Genomic DNA, 16,176 nt, shown 5'->3' with positions numbered 1-16,176 from the left:
TTTTCTCCACGAATAATAACAATTATTTTTGCAATTAAAAGATATGCTTTTGTACACAAAATTCAAATTACATAGGTGAATTAGTTAATGAAATTTGTACGACTTTATGAATTAGGCTAACTGCATAGGTGGCTTATACATTATTGTTCATTATAATTGTCCAGTAGAATAACTGGACTGAATTTGATTTTGAGTATGAGCTGGCATTTCAGCCTTCCACTGCACTTGTGCCTGTTCCAGGGTCCCTCGTCTCCTGCCTCACTCCGACAGTTTCACTAGACGGAATGTTTAACTATTTCCACTTGTCTAAATGTTTCAGGTGCCCCAATGAGCGTGTTATCATGGAAGTGGGGCAGCGCTACAAATGGGCGGTTCCCAGTGAGCATCTGGACAGTAAATACTTTATCATGAGTGTGTATTGGGTCTATTCCCACTTGTGATAGCCTTACATACAGGTCATATGGGACTTTATTGTCCCCCGATCTATTGGCTAAACACATGATCACTCGTTGAGTGCATAAACACATGGCGGATGAGGCTCTCTTGCTTACCGCCACGATCAATTAACTAGCCTGCTATGCAGGCAGAAAACTGTCGTGCATGCCCGCATGGGCAAAAGCGACAATAATTTAAGTATAATGATGATAATTAGCACCATTCAAGTCTGATTAACAAAGATGGCCAGCAATATATTGGAGAAATTGAACAAGCTGTAGGAGGTCTTAGAGGATTTGGGAATGGTGAAGGAAATGTTGGTGAGATTTGAGCATTGGTGTTATAACCCCCCATTGTGTAAAGAAAATCAACAATTTAAGAAGATTTTAAGAAACACTAAAAGCGCTTTTCAAAAAGAAAAAATAAGAAAAATAGGATATAGAGGAAAAAGATCAAATCAGAGCTTACAATGATAAACTTAAAAAAGAAGAAAACTGAAAGAGAAAAAAAGACGAGATAGAGATGAAGGAAGAAGAGGAGGATGAAAAGGATGAGAAGAAAAACAAGAAGAAGAATGTAGTGGAGAAGATAAGGAGCTGTAGGCAAAGAAAAAGACAAGACAGAAATTAGAAGAAGAAGAAGAAGAAGTAGAAGACGAAGAAGAAAAGAAGAAACCCAAAGCCACTATTCATAGCCACTCCATTGTCTCAAAAATATGCCAATTTTCTCTTGCTTAAAAAATGTTTTAGTTGATTTTTTGTTGGATAGATTTATGTCCATAAACCTATGTGTAACATATCTATGTCTCTGTCTATATCTCTAACTATGTCTCTATGTCTTTTTCTGTCTCAAACCACGTCATTATGTCTATGTCTCTATTTGTCCATAGTGTAACGCATATTCAGGTCAGCCCCTTGCCACACTGTTCCAACCAACTGAGGTACAGGCCCAATACATTCCATATGTTAAATTTCCTTTGTCCATATACAATCCCAAACTTTTGCCATATAAATCTTGTCCATGTATCATCCCAGGGGTGTGTCTTGTAATGCTAATTCCCGTTGTCTGTAAATCATCCCCCTTCACTACTCCCTAAATATAATGAAAGAACCGTATGATTCCAGGAATAGCCAAAGATGCTGATATTCTAGCAAATGCCCCGACTTAAAAGTATTCCTTGTATTCAGGGCCAGATCAGGTCAAGTGTTGGTGGGGATAGAGTTGGTGGGGGAAGGTGGGTCAAAAACTTCAAAAGGGTTCTGACTGTCCTCATAATGTCACCAAAGCAAAAGTCGTGACTATTTATTCAAAGTGTGCATAATGCACAAGAATATAGCAATAGTCAAATGATAATGACTTTACGTTTGTGTATGTATCTTTTCCTTTCTTTAGCGGGGTGGTGGTGGAAACCCCAGAAACCTACAGGTCAATGGAGACTGCCCAGTCGATGGGCCTACTGGCATTCTTCACTGAAGCTGTAGCCTCCCTCCTGAATGATTCACTTAAAAACTACTTTAATGTGAAAAGATGAATAGTCGGCCAAACTTTCTGCCTTTTCTGAATCCAAAAAAATCTGATTAAAACAAGACTGATTGTTAAACACCCTCACTACTTCACCCTTCTGTTTAAGTGTGTGCACCTCTTTCCATAACCGCACCAGAATTGGTAGAAAAGCATTGGGGTACTTACAAGGGGAGGACAGTCATGGAAGGGAAGTCAGTATTCATCCTTTATTGCTGTGAGGACCCACCAATCATCTGCTATGCATGACCAGACCTCTGAGAAAAGGGCTAGTGGAAGCTTTTTCACATACCCACATTGGCTGAGCCCAAGACCTGAATCCACATGAACAGTGGAATTGGTGATCTGTAAAGGGTGAGCGCATTAAACCACTTGGCCACGGGAGGGGGGGGGCTCAAACAACGAAAAAAGTCCACACATTTTCACATTATCCTATAAATGTCACTGTATAATTTCTGGTACAAAAGAATTTAACTTCATAATCTGAGTCACCAAATAATGTTCTGATATCCTCCATTGTTGCCTTAATGGTAAACATTGTCCGACTCCAAATCCTCCTTTTTACTGTCATTTGCAGGTGTTTATGTGGAACTGAGATGAAGCTCTCTAAGCTGCGCTTTGATCATATAGTCCGTAAAATCTATTAAAGGATGCAACTGAACAGGTTTCAATTGTGCAGCATGCTCAGCAGGGAGTTCAAATAAGCATTCTTCTTGGCATGGAGCAAGTATCAAATCTGCAGCTTCATCAAATGATTCTCAACTGGGAAAACACAGTTGGTGCCATCTATATAAGCTAAGGAATTAGATCACAAGTAGTTTTAGGATTCTACTTGACAATGAACAAGTATCAAATTTGTGGCTCAATCAAAGGACTGTTAACTGTTCAATTGGGTGTAGCTTTTGTAAACATGGGGCTTATCGACCCCTCTACACTGGAAGATAACTTTGGAAATATCACATGGGAATTAGATCTGGCTTATGAAAAAGGAAAATATAAATCAAGTCAAAACATTAACTGTATCAAACAGTGTTTATACATTAAAACAAAAAATACAACACAAATACAGGTTGTTTGGACTTAGACAAAAATGAAAGTAATATACTTACTAGCAAATATCCATGGTAAACAACACTGATGGACACTTTACTTTCTCGTGGAAAAAACTAAATGTTAATTCGTAAAATTATTTAAGTCCAAATAAATGCATATACAGTTGCTGAATATTTTCTTCTGGTCTTTCCTTTGCTGATCAAATATAACTTAATTAATCTATGTCATTGGGCTTAATTAATATATGTCATTGGGCTGCTTACTTTAAACATGTTGTGAAAGATTCCATGTGTCAATTGACAAGTGAGATCATTAAGAGCACTGTTTATGCATCCTAATTAAGTGGGCCAAAAATATTTTACTTAAGTACTTAGTCACTATTTCTCACTAAAATTCCCGAAAAGTACTTTATGCAATCACATTCACAAAATAAAAGTCACTTTCTGGTAGCTACTTTTTCTGGTACTTTTAGTTATCGTATATACTCGCCTATAAGTCGAGTCCAACTGCAAACAACATAGATCCTGATCTGCTGTAGCATAATGTGCCTGGAGATCTGGGTCTCTGTTGTTTGTTCTACTGATTACTTCTAACAAACTGCACAGGTCCAGATCTGCCAGAATATCAGCATATTATGTAATGGTAGATCTGGGTCTGTGCAGTTTGCAGATGGATTGAACCTATAAGCAAGTACGTGGAAAGTCAAGTAACTAATCTTTTTAATACTGAAGAATTTTTTTTGCACAAATAAACAAAAACCATGTCTGGTTGATTAATAGAGACCTTGTTTACATAATGATGTCACTGCATGTATATTAAAAAGATTTTAACTTGTACTGAATAAAATACATATCTTAGTTTCAAATCACAGACATCACCATACTGAACTTAAATAATATCTAAAAAATATGATAAATAAGTCTCTGAAATAATGCTTTGAAAATAACTGCAATAATACATGTAATGCAGTTGTAGTGTGGTTTGATGTAAGCAGCCTTAAATAAGTACATGCTCAACTCATTATTATATAATAAAAAGTACTTAACTCTTAAAATCTAATATTATATAGTAAACGGTTTAATATTGTAAAACAAAGGGGTAATGGTATTGCCTTTAGACAAAAGCCACTCTTTACCCAAGCAGTTTCATCGTTTAATCAATTAACTGGCTTGGATTTATCTTCAGGAAAAAAGGACAAATCCACCAATTATAATCAAATGGAGCTGCCTAAGCAACCAGTTTGCCAAAATCACAAGTGGAATAAATTTATGTCAAAATTTTTAATTCATGTTAAGCCAAAATACAAAACTAAAATGGTTAAATGATGATCTAGTTTATCCACATTCAGAACTTAAACCTATGTTATGGTCATTTTCTTTATGAACATACAACAGTTATTCCGGCTATGTGCTTATTATATTTGAAAAATATTTATTAAACATGTTCTCTTTTCATATACATGACATCACTTTTCATGACTGCTTATTATCAATTAAAATAGGTCTCTCAAACACATGAAACAAAATCAATAAAAAAAACTATGAACATGTAGCAAAGATATAATCTGGAATAATGAAATTTGGTACAAATAATGAATAATAAAAATTCTGCAAAATATTTATAAGAATAAACAAGGATATATGATGCTAAGCATGACATGCATTGGGTAAGTACTGTACACTATAGTATAGGCCCCTCAGTCAACTCTAAGCATGACATGCATTGGGTAAGAACTGTACACTATAGAATAGGTCCCTCAGTCAACTCTAAGCATGACATGCATTGGGTAAGTACGGTACACTCAGAGATCTTGGAAACGCTTAATTATGCGTATTTGGATGCCAACTTTTTATCTGGGACACAGAAAATCACTGAGGCAGGAGTCCTCCATACGCATGTAATAGGTGTGCAGCAAAATTCAAAGACTTGCCAGTCCTGCTTCAGCCACCTGCTTTGTGGGAAAATGTGTTGATCAATTAGCTGTGCTGATATTTACAATGACAGAATTCAGTGACTAAAAGACCCCTTGATGTACATACATGCTGTCATTATAAGAGTACATGAAAAAGAACATGATGCAATAGCTGGGTGGCAAGATCAAAGGCTATGACTGGCGGCCAGGTGAAGAATGTACTGATCTTTATAGTGACTGAATTCAGAGTCAGAAAGACCCAGAGATGTACATGTGGTCAATTATAAAAGTACATCAAATAAACAACTTTAGCTTTCGTTATTGTGTTCATTTCCGAATGTATCGGAATAAGTAGTGCACGAGAATCAAGACATGTTGAGACTTAGACAAAATGCCATTCATAAATTTGGATAAGCATTTTGGGGTTCAGCGGCAAACTTACGAAGATTGTAACGAGATTCAGAAGAGTGCTAAAGCTGCTAAAATTGATAGTTCGGATAGAACAGTAGCTAAGTGTAAGAAAGTGTGTGATACCTAGCTTAGTGTTTGGAATAAGCCCTTACTTGGATTGACAAAATTTAGTATCACTCTGATGGACAAACAAGAGCTATTTAAGAGGTACATTGACTGACCATACTTTTTTTTCAAATGCCCCTCACCTTAGCCCAGTTAGTTCTAGTGTTGTAACGAAATGTATTCATCAATACATCAGTAGCTAGGCCTAGTTTTGGTATCAATTACATTGATAAACAAACTCTTGCCCATTCACAAGCATATGTTTTGATAGCTGATTGACCATTAACCCTTTACGAGTAAGGTAGCAACTATCAATTTCCTGCATGATATCCTTTGATGATAAAACATACAGACGTGTTTTAAGATCAGAATCGGTGATCTGGATGTATATTAACTGCCTCTTGTACACTATTTCATCATAAAATTAGTTTGAAACTGTAAGTGAACCAGTAGGCCTAACGGGAAATAATGGCGGACTTCGCTAAGTCTGGGATGTACCAGTTTATTAGGTTGTCTGTTTTTGTAAATCATCGTGCAAATATTGTCAGAAAAATATACAAATCATTGAAAGCAAAGCCAAGGTATTATTTTATCAAAGATTTAACTTTAAAATGCAAATTATGTAGGTCAGAAACGTATGCTATATTGTGGAATTCGCGAGATGCACTTTAAGGTCTAAGCTGTTTTCCGACTTAAAAGTATATGCAAAAATACGGGGAAAAAAAAACAGCAAATCAGATACTATTTAACCATTGCCTAAAATTACTACAAGGACGTAGACAAATAAATAAACCATAAATTTGCAATCCTGTCAATGGACTGTTGCAATGAAGCTATATTAAAGTGAGTGATTACATTATGTAAACCTCTCCATCTAAAAATAGATGCACTCACGTCTGTGTTGATTCTGTAGGAAAGAAGGACTGCAAATTTTGATGGTGGGACACCTATTTTTACCAAATGGGAGTCCTGGACTCCTAGTTTTAAAATCCTAGCAAGACCTCTGACACTATTGTATAGGTCCCCCAGTCAACTCTAAGCATGACATGCATTGGGTAAGTACTGTACACTATAGTATAGGTCCCTCAGTCAACTAAGTGACCCATGAATTCCCAAATCTTTATTTGCCTTGATTTCATATTGGAGAAATTAGAAAATATGCACTTACAAAACAAAGAATGATCATAATATTTTTGAACAATTAATTGCCATGCCAACTGAGCAAGAGCTGGTCACTTCTGTGATAAGGTAATCTTGGTAATTTTGCCATATTTTTGTGTTTATACCTTTTATACTCGCTTATAAGTCAAATCAAACTGCAAACAACAAGGATCCTGATTTGACGTCACATAATGCGCCTGTAGATCAGGGTCTAGGTCGTTTGTTCTACTGACTACTCCTTACAAACTGAACAGACACAGATCTGCTGCTGTATTATGCAACGTCAGATCTGGGTCTGTACAGTTTGCAGCTGGACTGGATTTATAAGTGAGTATATACGGTAAGTGCTCGGACACCTAAAATGTTATTTGTTTTACATGCATATAAGTCTTGGGACATGAAAATAATAATTATCTCTTCCAATCATTACAGTATAGTAAATTAGTAGATTTAAGTGAGATTGGTACAGTTACAAGTTCGAAGATATTATTCATGGTATTATTGAAAAGAATTACAAAGATTTAACAGCTAAGGATAATTCAGTTTAAAAAGTTCCATGAGCTAATCTGTACAATATTTAAGATATTTTCACATTATAAATCTGGGAATTAAACAGAGATGGGTATGGTTAAATCTCTCAAGTTGTTTTTTACGCCAATAGTAGATAAATATTCGCTACATAAATCAGGATTTATTAGACACAGATAATAAGCTTAATAGTTCAAACAATTTTTCGTGTTAACAACTTCAAATCTTGTAAGTACACCTGCTGATCTTGTTTACACAAAAAACAAACTATAGACGATAGACTGACAATTGATTAACATTTTCATTTGGTATCATACTATCCTACATATTCAAATTATCAAGGATTGTCAAAACCATAATCTTCATGGAGATGATAATAAGAAATGAGATCAACAATTTAGCATGGCACAATGAAAATGACGTTCCAAAACTCAAGAACCAGGAACCAAAAGAACAGACTTGAACATCAAAGCACAATGTCTTAAACTGCAAAACAAAGCAGGCTGCATTGTGTCCTGAATGACAACTGAAGTAGATTGTTGTTGTTTTGGGTTTAATGCCATTATTCAGCACAGGATATGCTATACATGTTGGCCAGTATAGCTTGTAGAGGAAGACATTGGGAAAGTCCTGGTAAGAACAACTGACCCTAGGGAAGCTTCTGGCAAGCCTTTTCACATACCCATATTAGCGAAGTCAGAGACTCAAACCTATGTGGACAGAGGTGAGATGGCTGTGATTGCTATATGCACATGCTTTGATCAATTCTGCCACCCAGGGCCCCTAAAGTACATTGTACTAGCTCCTCACAGCAAAGACAACCATGACAAGGAATTTCAACTTGGGAAAACATGTATGAAAGTTTAAAAGTTCGATGTCATAAACTCAATGAGCACCAATGTAGGCAACAACTCTGGCAACTAGATAAGCAACACATAATAAAACAAAGTCCTATTATCATCAAAAGCAGTTTAATAAGTATTCATTAAAAATGGTATTTATGGTCAGACAAAGGCAATTAGTGTTAATGAATACATTTCTTCAATGAGAAGAAAAAAGGATTTTTCATTCAACAGGGTTTAAGGCAATTACAAAATACATACATATTTCATCATTGACACTTTGTTCAATGACATTCACATTAAATCTGAAACAAAAATCTCTGAAAGCCCTTAATCGGTTTTTGAATGAAATGAATGCCCAATTTTGAACACATAGTTATTACCCATTGTCAAACTGCACACTGATTTTCCCAAATGCATAAAAATAATCAGTTTGTATTAATGTATAAAACTGAAAGCAAGTGCTTCTTTTATGCTATCAAGCGGAATTTAAATCCTTCCAAAAATGATATAAAAAGAGCAAGAAAATATAATTTAAACTCATTATACTGGTTTGATAAGTTCCTGAAAAACAAACGCAAGTTGAAGATAAATTTAGTTTATCTGTAAGAGACAGTAAAAGACAGACACATACAAAACCCAAAAGAAAGACACACTAATAAATTGTTATCAAAACAACTACAAGAAAGGAATATCTCACTATTTGGTATTAAAAAGTCTTTCAAAACTGGTGTCAAATCAGATGAAGGGACATCACAGAAGACCAAGTGTATAAGATGCTTTATAAAAAACGCACATGAACAACATGGAAGATTATAGTCATAATGTAAAAATGAGTCAACAGATGTTTAAGATGATAAAATAAGATGTGACTGCACTGGTTGTAACAGTGTAAGCTACTAAGTATTAGGATATGACTGCATGATGAAATTCAGTAGAATATATATATATAGATATAAAAAAATATGAGGATGAAATTAAATAAATGTTTTGTAAAGACCAAAATACCCATATATTATTTAAAAATACCATTTGTCATGAAGTGTATTTCATGGCCCAGTTGGTGCCCTGTTTCAATGTTTCATCACTGAATCTATACTTATAATGATTTTACTTAATGTTAACTGCTGCATAATACAAGGTATGATCAACACCCTGAGGGCATGATTTTTAATAGCAATGTCTCATTTCACACATTGCAACTCTTCACATTTCTTTCTATTGCTTACGGTCTTTTTTTTCCTTAAATCCCCAGGTCAAATATAAAGTTTCTGATATTCACTCCAGGGCAACATTTCTAATATTTATAGCAACTATGGATAGTTTACACCCTGCAAAAATAGTCATGAAAATAATTTCAACACAAATGCATAGCTGCCAACCCCCGAATAAAAAAATACTGACTGCTTGTGACAAAAATACTGATTTTCAGGAACAAATACTGATTTTTAAAATTGTAATGCATATGTAACTATTTACAACATATACAACCATCAGTAAAGTAGGACAGTGCTTTACATAATTATTTAATGTCAAAGATGCATGTGTTGTACCATATTCCATTCGGATGCCCATTCAGAAGGTGCATGAGTGCAACACACTCAGACACAGGCTGTTTATAATAGCCTTTTCCACACCTTATTTTTTCCCCAATCATTATCAATTTGAATGTATCAACTTTCATTGATGATCTCAATTATGTGTGATTTTCTTATTGAACTGGTTTTGTTCGAGCATACGAGTAATCCATTGCGATTTTACTGTCTGGAAAACGTGTGCGAAATAAATCGCCAGCAACACTAGTAACTGAAAGAGGAAGGTTAATTTCCAAAAGAAACTAAATTAACCGAATTCCGATCGAATTACATCAAGGTTCTCTCTGGTATTTATATACGTCCTAAGTTCAGGCTGAGTTGTGTATGATAATGCAGCAAGCTGATGTTTATTAGCTTTTTCATGCTCTTTATTTCATAGAAGCCTCCATGCCCAATAGCGAAATCACATTACACAATTTGCAAAACGTGGAGTTTCCTCCTTTACTAGATAGTTTCACAAATCTAAACAAGATGGCACAATTGTCCTTCCAGTTCTGTTTTCTTGTCTTTCCTGGAGAAAATTCTGAATATTCTGCTTTCCTACTCAACATGATTAGGAAGTTGATTACTACGAAGATGAGATATAGTGACAGCGGTAACTGTTTGCAAAATCCAATATGGCGGATAAAGAAAGGCATTGTAGCCTCGATTTCAAATGAACCAATCATACTGTAGAACTGTATTGCTATATACATGCGATACATTTCTATCAGAATGGAACAGAGTGCCCGTTTTAAACTGAAAATTGCAAGGAATTGTTTTATATAATTTTTGTAAATAAAAAAACGTATTTTTGCAAAAAAAAGCATACACCCGTATTCAGGTCCAAAAAACTGGACAAATATGGAAAAAACGGGACAGTTGGCAGCTATGCAAATGAACAAAGACACTAACTACTGTTTCTACTATCATCACATAAATGCAAAACATTATTATTATTACAATCTGATTAAAATCAGATCTACACTCATACATGAAAATCTGACAGTGACAGCTTAGGGGTCATGTTCTGGTAACCTATGTTATTACCATAATTGCTAATTTTATGAACCAATCAGACAAAGTCTTATATCTCTGTGTTTGGAGACTGAGCAGCATGGATGAAGAGCATGAATGTGTACTGAATGATCTGATTCACTTTCAGAGTTCCACTGGCTTATTCAAAGGTCACATGACCCTTAAGCGGTCGCTGTCATATCTTCATGTAGGACAGCGGAGATCTGATTTTAATCAGATTGTTATTATTATTACACAGTATAACGTATAGATGATCTTGACTGTGGTGGTTGTAAACAAGAGCATTAATTTTGAATGTTAAAACTGTTCATGTCCAAGTTGTTTACACACAAACACACATATACACAAACACATTTTTGCATTATATAAGATAAACAGTTATTTATCCATTTTGAAAAAATAGTTTTGCAAAGTGAAATAAATATTAGTGTCACCAAAAACAAAATAAATAAATGACTTATTCTGAATTTCATCCCATTTAGTTGGTAACTACATTTATGTTTGCAAGACATGTGTGTCCCAACTGCAATTTAGACAAAAAGTTTTTTTCAAAAAGTGGGTAAAAATTGAAAATTGGCTTCAAAAGTCTTAAAATCTAAGCAGGCCATCCATATCAGAATAACAATATACTTGACAAATTTCTATTGTCAACCTCAAGTGTGTTTTGCTCATTTGTACTAACAAGGTTTTTCAAATCTGAGAAATTACAAATAGGTGTGAAACTAAAAATTACTCTAATGAAAATATAATCATGAGATCTAAAGATGGATACATATACAAATTTTATTTGTTAAGATTCAACAGTTTCTGCACAGTCATGCTGATAAGCTCCTCTGGCTGGTTGGAGATAGTGCAGTATACTCGGATGGAACAAATCATCTGTGAGCACATAAAAATGGTCTTAACATTACCGACTGCCAGAATTTTAATTATAAAAAATATTTATTTGATGGAATAATAACTGATCAAGTATTCATAAACTCACACATCTGAAATATTTTAAAATTTATCCAGCTAATAAAATGACTTCTGGTGCCCGAAGACCTAAACTTTCAAACTGTGCTAAATGGTAAATATTAAACGCCTGTTTTGTATTTTATAATTTAATTTGACCATACACTGTAACTGGGCTTTCAGGTACAATAAACTCTTCATGTAAACAATGTTTTTGTCTGATGGATTTTGTTATAAGCACAGTTTAATGTACAAATATCTTTGTGGTCAAGTTTTACACTGTGTAAAAGGAAATTTTCAAACAAATTTATTCTTTACTCTCAGACTGTTTCACAGTTGTTGTTGTTGTAGTGTTTAACGCCATTTTTCAGCACAAGATAGGCTACACATGGCAGCCAGTATTAATGGTGGAGGAATAACCCAGGAAAACCCCAGAAAGAACCACCGACCCAGGAGAAGCTACTGGCAAGCTTTCTCACATACCCACATTGGCCCGAGCCAGAGACTCGAACCCACGCAGACAGAGGTGAGATGGCAGTGATCCATAACGGTGAGTACTTTAGACCATTTGGCCACTCAGGGCCCCACTGCTCAAATAATAGTTTAGACTGTCACAAAATATAACAATGCCCTGATACTATTTTACCTTCTCTTGAGCACAAATTTAACACTGCAAAAGAAAAGATCTGAGAATAATAAAAATGTTGGTGCAAAAGTTTTTAATATACACCATTCATGTTACAAATTATGAAAGAATGAGAAATAAATCTGCAGAAATATTTTGAGACGCTTTAAAGGTTATTCTGCAGGGTTACTATAACCATATATATATATATATATATCCAAAAGTTGGTATCTCTCTGCCAAGGGCTACATACAAATACAAAAAAAGCAACCATTTTAAATCTCATAAAAATAGCATTTAAATCATTCTTTGAATACTATAGGCTTCTCTGTGATAATAAGGATAGCTCTAAATGGTGGAGGGATGCTAGTCTGGTATGGTTGTAGTTGTTTTTGGCTAAATGCCATCTCTCAGCACAAGATAGGCTATACAAGGCAGCTAAGATAACTGGTAGCAGAAGAACCCAGGAAAATCTGGTAAGGAACAACCAACCCACAGGAAGATACTGGCAAGCTTTCTCACATAATTACATTGGCAGAACCGGAGACTTGAACCTACATGGACAGAGGTGAGATGGTAGTAATTAGTAAAGGTGAGTGCTTTTACATCACTTGGCCAAACAGGGCCATATCTAGTATGGAGTAGAGATCAATTCTGGTTGCGTAAATATTTCTAAATTAAGATATATCTAAATAGTGAAGGTACACTAATCTAGTATGGAGTAATGTGCTTAATTCTGGTCATGTAAATATTTATTAATAAGGGTATATCTAATGGTGGAGGAATACTAATCTAGTAGTACTGTGTTGAATCACCATGATGTAAATATTTATAAATTTAGCAATTCTTTTCAAATCCCCTCCCCCGCCATATTTGAACAAAATTTGTAAGCACAATAATTCTTGAAAAGCAGTATTTATAAAGCTTTCAATACAACGCCAATGAACGCAAACACAGGCAAGAAACTTAATTACAAATTGCTGTCTACATATTTTTAAATGAACCCATAGTGAAATTTCATACCATTTTTTTAATGTGTGGGTGTACTAATGAAACGTTTTTAGTACAGTACATATTTCGCTCATAAAACAATTCGTCCAATAACAATCATGAAGAATTGTTTTTACATAGCAGCATGTCAAGGCCACCCATGAGCTGTATTTCAAATCCAAATAAAAAAGGTGGTGGAATAAAACAGTATAGTAGAACTTTGATTATCCATCAGGGTGCAGGACCAACACCATGATGGAGACGAGAATAGACAGATAATAGAAAATGTAGATTAAAAGTATTATACAACAGACTGGGTCATCAAAAATGTCATAATATCTACATATATACATGTACCTGTTTTTAATATTTTGACGTACAATACCCTGACAGTTAACAGAGACTGATGGTTAATCAGGTGCCTGATAATCAAAGCTCTACTGTACTTTTAAAAAAAAAGGAAAGCAAAAAAGTTAAACATTGCAGCTGGTAAAGAGTGATGGATGGACACGTACACACTGACACCAAAGTGATAACTATTTCATGCTTTTGCCGAGGCAAGCTCAACTTAAAAGGTGGAAAATATTACGAAATGACTTTAAAATTCCAATTATTCAATAAAATCATCCTTAAAATATATAAACTCAAAAATGATAACAAAAATGGTTATGTGTTTGTACTCTTTGTATGGCACTAGGCATTTTAGTAGTTATATATATATATATACATATATTATATATATCATATTAAATTCCAGTTTGTTCTCTTTCCATGTGGTGTGGAGGAAATTAAATATTTCAGTTATTAATTCCATCCTCTGTCAAAGGTCTTAATTAATAGTCCCTCTTCCACCAGACGGCTGAAAATAAAAGAAATTTAATAACTTTTAAAACATTATGAATAAGAAATCTGTGGCATTGTAGCATGATTCCTTGATGTTAATCATTCTTCATTCCTCAAACCATCCCCTTTTTACAATAATCTGTCTCCAGGGAAAAAGACTCTCAACTCACCCACCACAAATCCCATGGTTTAAAGTCAAAATAGTGAAGAGGAAATACAAGAACACCTTGCAAGTGTGTTCCCTCCAACAAAAACGCAGGCAGGATTGCATATTCCCCATATTGTTCAAAGGCAAGTCAATTTGATTTTATGCAAATTAAACACAACTCAAACAATGGAAAATGTTTTCAACAGATAAGGAAAAACATAATTCTGTATGTTTGCTAATAAAAAATATAATTCTGTATGTTTGCTAATAAAAAATATAATTCTGTATGTTTGCTAATAAAAAATATAATTCTGTATGTTTGCTAATAAAAAACATAATTATGTGTGTTTGCTAATAAAAGACATAGTTCAAGCCTTAAAATGAGAAGATTAAATGCCAAAAATTTCATACAATTTCCTGTGCCATCCACAGCGATTTCAGACAGTAAGGCAAAAATCTGAAGGTACATCTTTTCATTGTAACTTTTCAATCAATTATGTTCAAGTCTGCCTTAAATGTCATCTTTTTAAGCAACCACCTGTCTTAAACAATTTTTGCTTTCAATATTTGGAACATAATGATAGCAAAAACAGACCCTTTTTAAGCATCTACCTGTCTTAAACAATTTTTGTTTTCAATATTTGGAACATAATGATAGCAAAAACAGACACTTTTCAATCAACCACCTAACAGAAGGGGTTATTTACTCAAATTCGCACAGGTGAATGCTTAAAACAAGTTTAGCTATTCAACTTGAGTACATTTTAAAGCATTCATTTTCCAACCCCCTCCACCAGCCAAACAGACAATTAAATGCACACACAAGTACAACATTTACTAGATGTGCATGTGTTATAACTAGTACTTTTGTAGTTTCTGTCTGTAAGGAATGTACATGAATTCCTAAGTATCTGTTTAAGAACTGAATAATACTGAAAACAGGTTTTCATTTTCTGTGCCAAAATAATTCAAGTTTTGTATAAAAAAAATTGTAGCTGTATTAAAATGAAACTTTGAATATTATAAACATAATGATATCTTTCATCACCTGTTTAACATGAGTCAGGTATTTCAACATAGTGGCACTGAATTGGATATTAAGAAAGATATTCAGACCAAATCCAATTTCTGAAAACATTTGGCACAGAAAAAGAAAAAAAATCCTCATTTGTTTAGTTTTTTATTAGCTAATGTTAAAAATTAAGTAAATGTATTCATTTACAAGGCCAATAATTTTAGGACAGCTGTTATTTTCTCTTTGAATTCTGCATAATTTTCTAGTCCACTAAATATTTTCTAATTTTTGTTGAGTCAGCATGTTTTATGTTTACTTGCAATCTCTGATAAATATCTTGCCCAGGTTAAAATATTTAAAGTTTTCCTGCTGATTATATCAACAGTGTAGCTAGAAAACTGTAGTCTCTAGTGTTGATACTTGCTGATTATATCAACAGTGTAGCTAGAAAACTGTAGTCTCTAGTGTTGATACTTGCTGATTATATCAACAGTGTAGCTAGAAAGCTGTAGTCTCTAGTGTTGATACTTGCTGATTATATCAACAGTGTAGCTAGAAAACTGTAGTCTCTAGTGTTGATACTTGCTGATTATATCAACAGTGTAGCTAGAAAACTGTAGTCTCTAGTGTTGATACTTGCTGATTATGTTGTTGTTGTTGTTGTGGGGTTTAACGCCATTTTTCAGCACGATAGGCTATACATGGCGGCCAGTATTAATGGTGGAGGAAGAACCCGGAAAACCCCGGAAAGAACCACTGACCCACGAGAAGCTACTGGCAAGCTTTCTCACATGCCCACATTGGCTGAATCTTAGACTCGAACCGCCGCAGACAGAGGTGAGATGGCAGTGATCCGTAACGAAGTGCTGATTATATCAACAGTGTAGCTAGAAAGCTGTAGTCTCTAGTGTTGATACTTGCTGATTATATCAACAGTGTAGCTAGAAAGCTGTAGTCTCTAGTGTTGACACTTGCTACTTTTCATAGGTGATATCATACTGACACTTCTGTATTGCCAAAA

General features: G+C 34.5%; 1 protein-coding gene across 2 annotated transcripts in view; it reads right to left on the bottom strand.

Annotated features, from left to right (window-relative positions):
• Positions 1-2,974: 2,974 nt before the first annotated feature.
• LOC149780844 (N-terminal EF-hand calcium-binding protein 1-like) overlaps positions 2,975-16,176 on the bottom strand; it is a 49,330-nt gene continuing 36,128 nt past the window's right edge. For both annotated transcript variants that reach the window (XM_089937929.1, XM_089937928.1), the window contains one exon: positions 2,975-14,008. In XM_089937929.1, coding sequence (XP_089794055.1) covers positions 13,983-14,008 — 26 coding nt within the window. In that variant the 3' untranslated portion in view covers positions 2,975-13,982. The remainder of the gene's footprint in view (positions 14,009-16,176) is intronic.

This window comes from Sinohyriopsis cumingii, chromosome 16 (genome assembly GCF_028554795.1).
Source record: "Sinohyriopsis cumingii isolate HCF-2022 chromosome 16, ASM2855479v2, whole genome shotgun sequence".
NCBI classification, from domain to species: domain Eukaryota; kingdom Metazoa; phylum Mollusca; class Bivalvia; order Unionida; family Unionidae; genus Sinohyriopsis; species Sinohyriopsis cumingii.
This window is presented reverse-complemented; position numbering and strand designations above follow the sequence as displayed.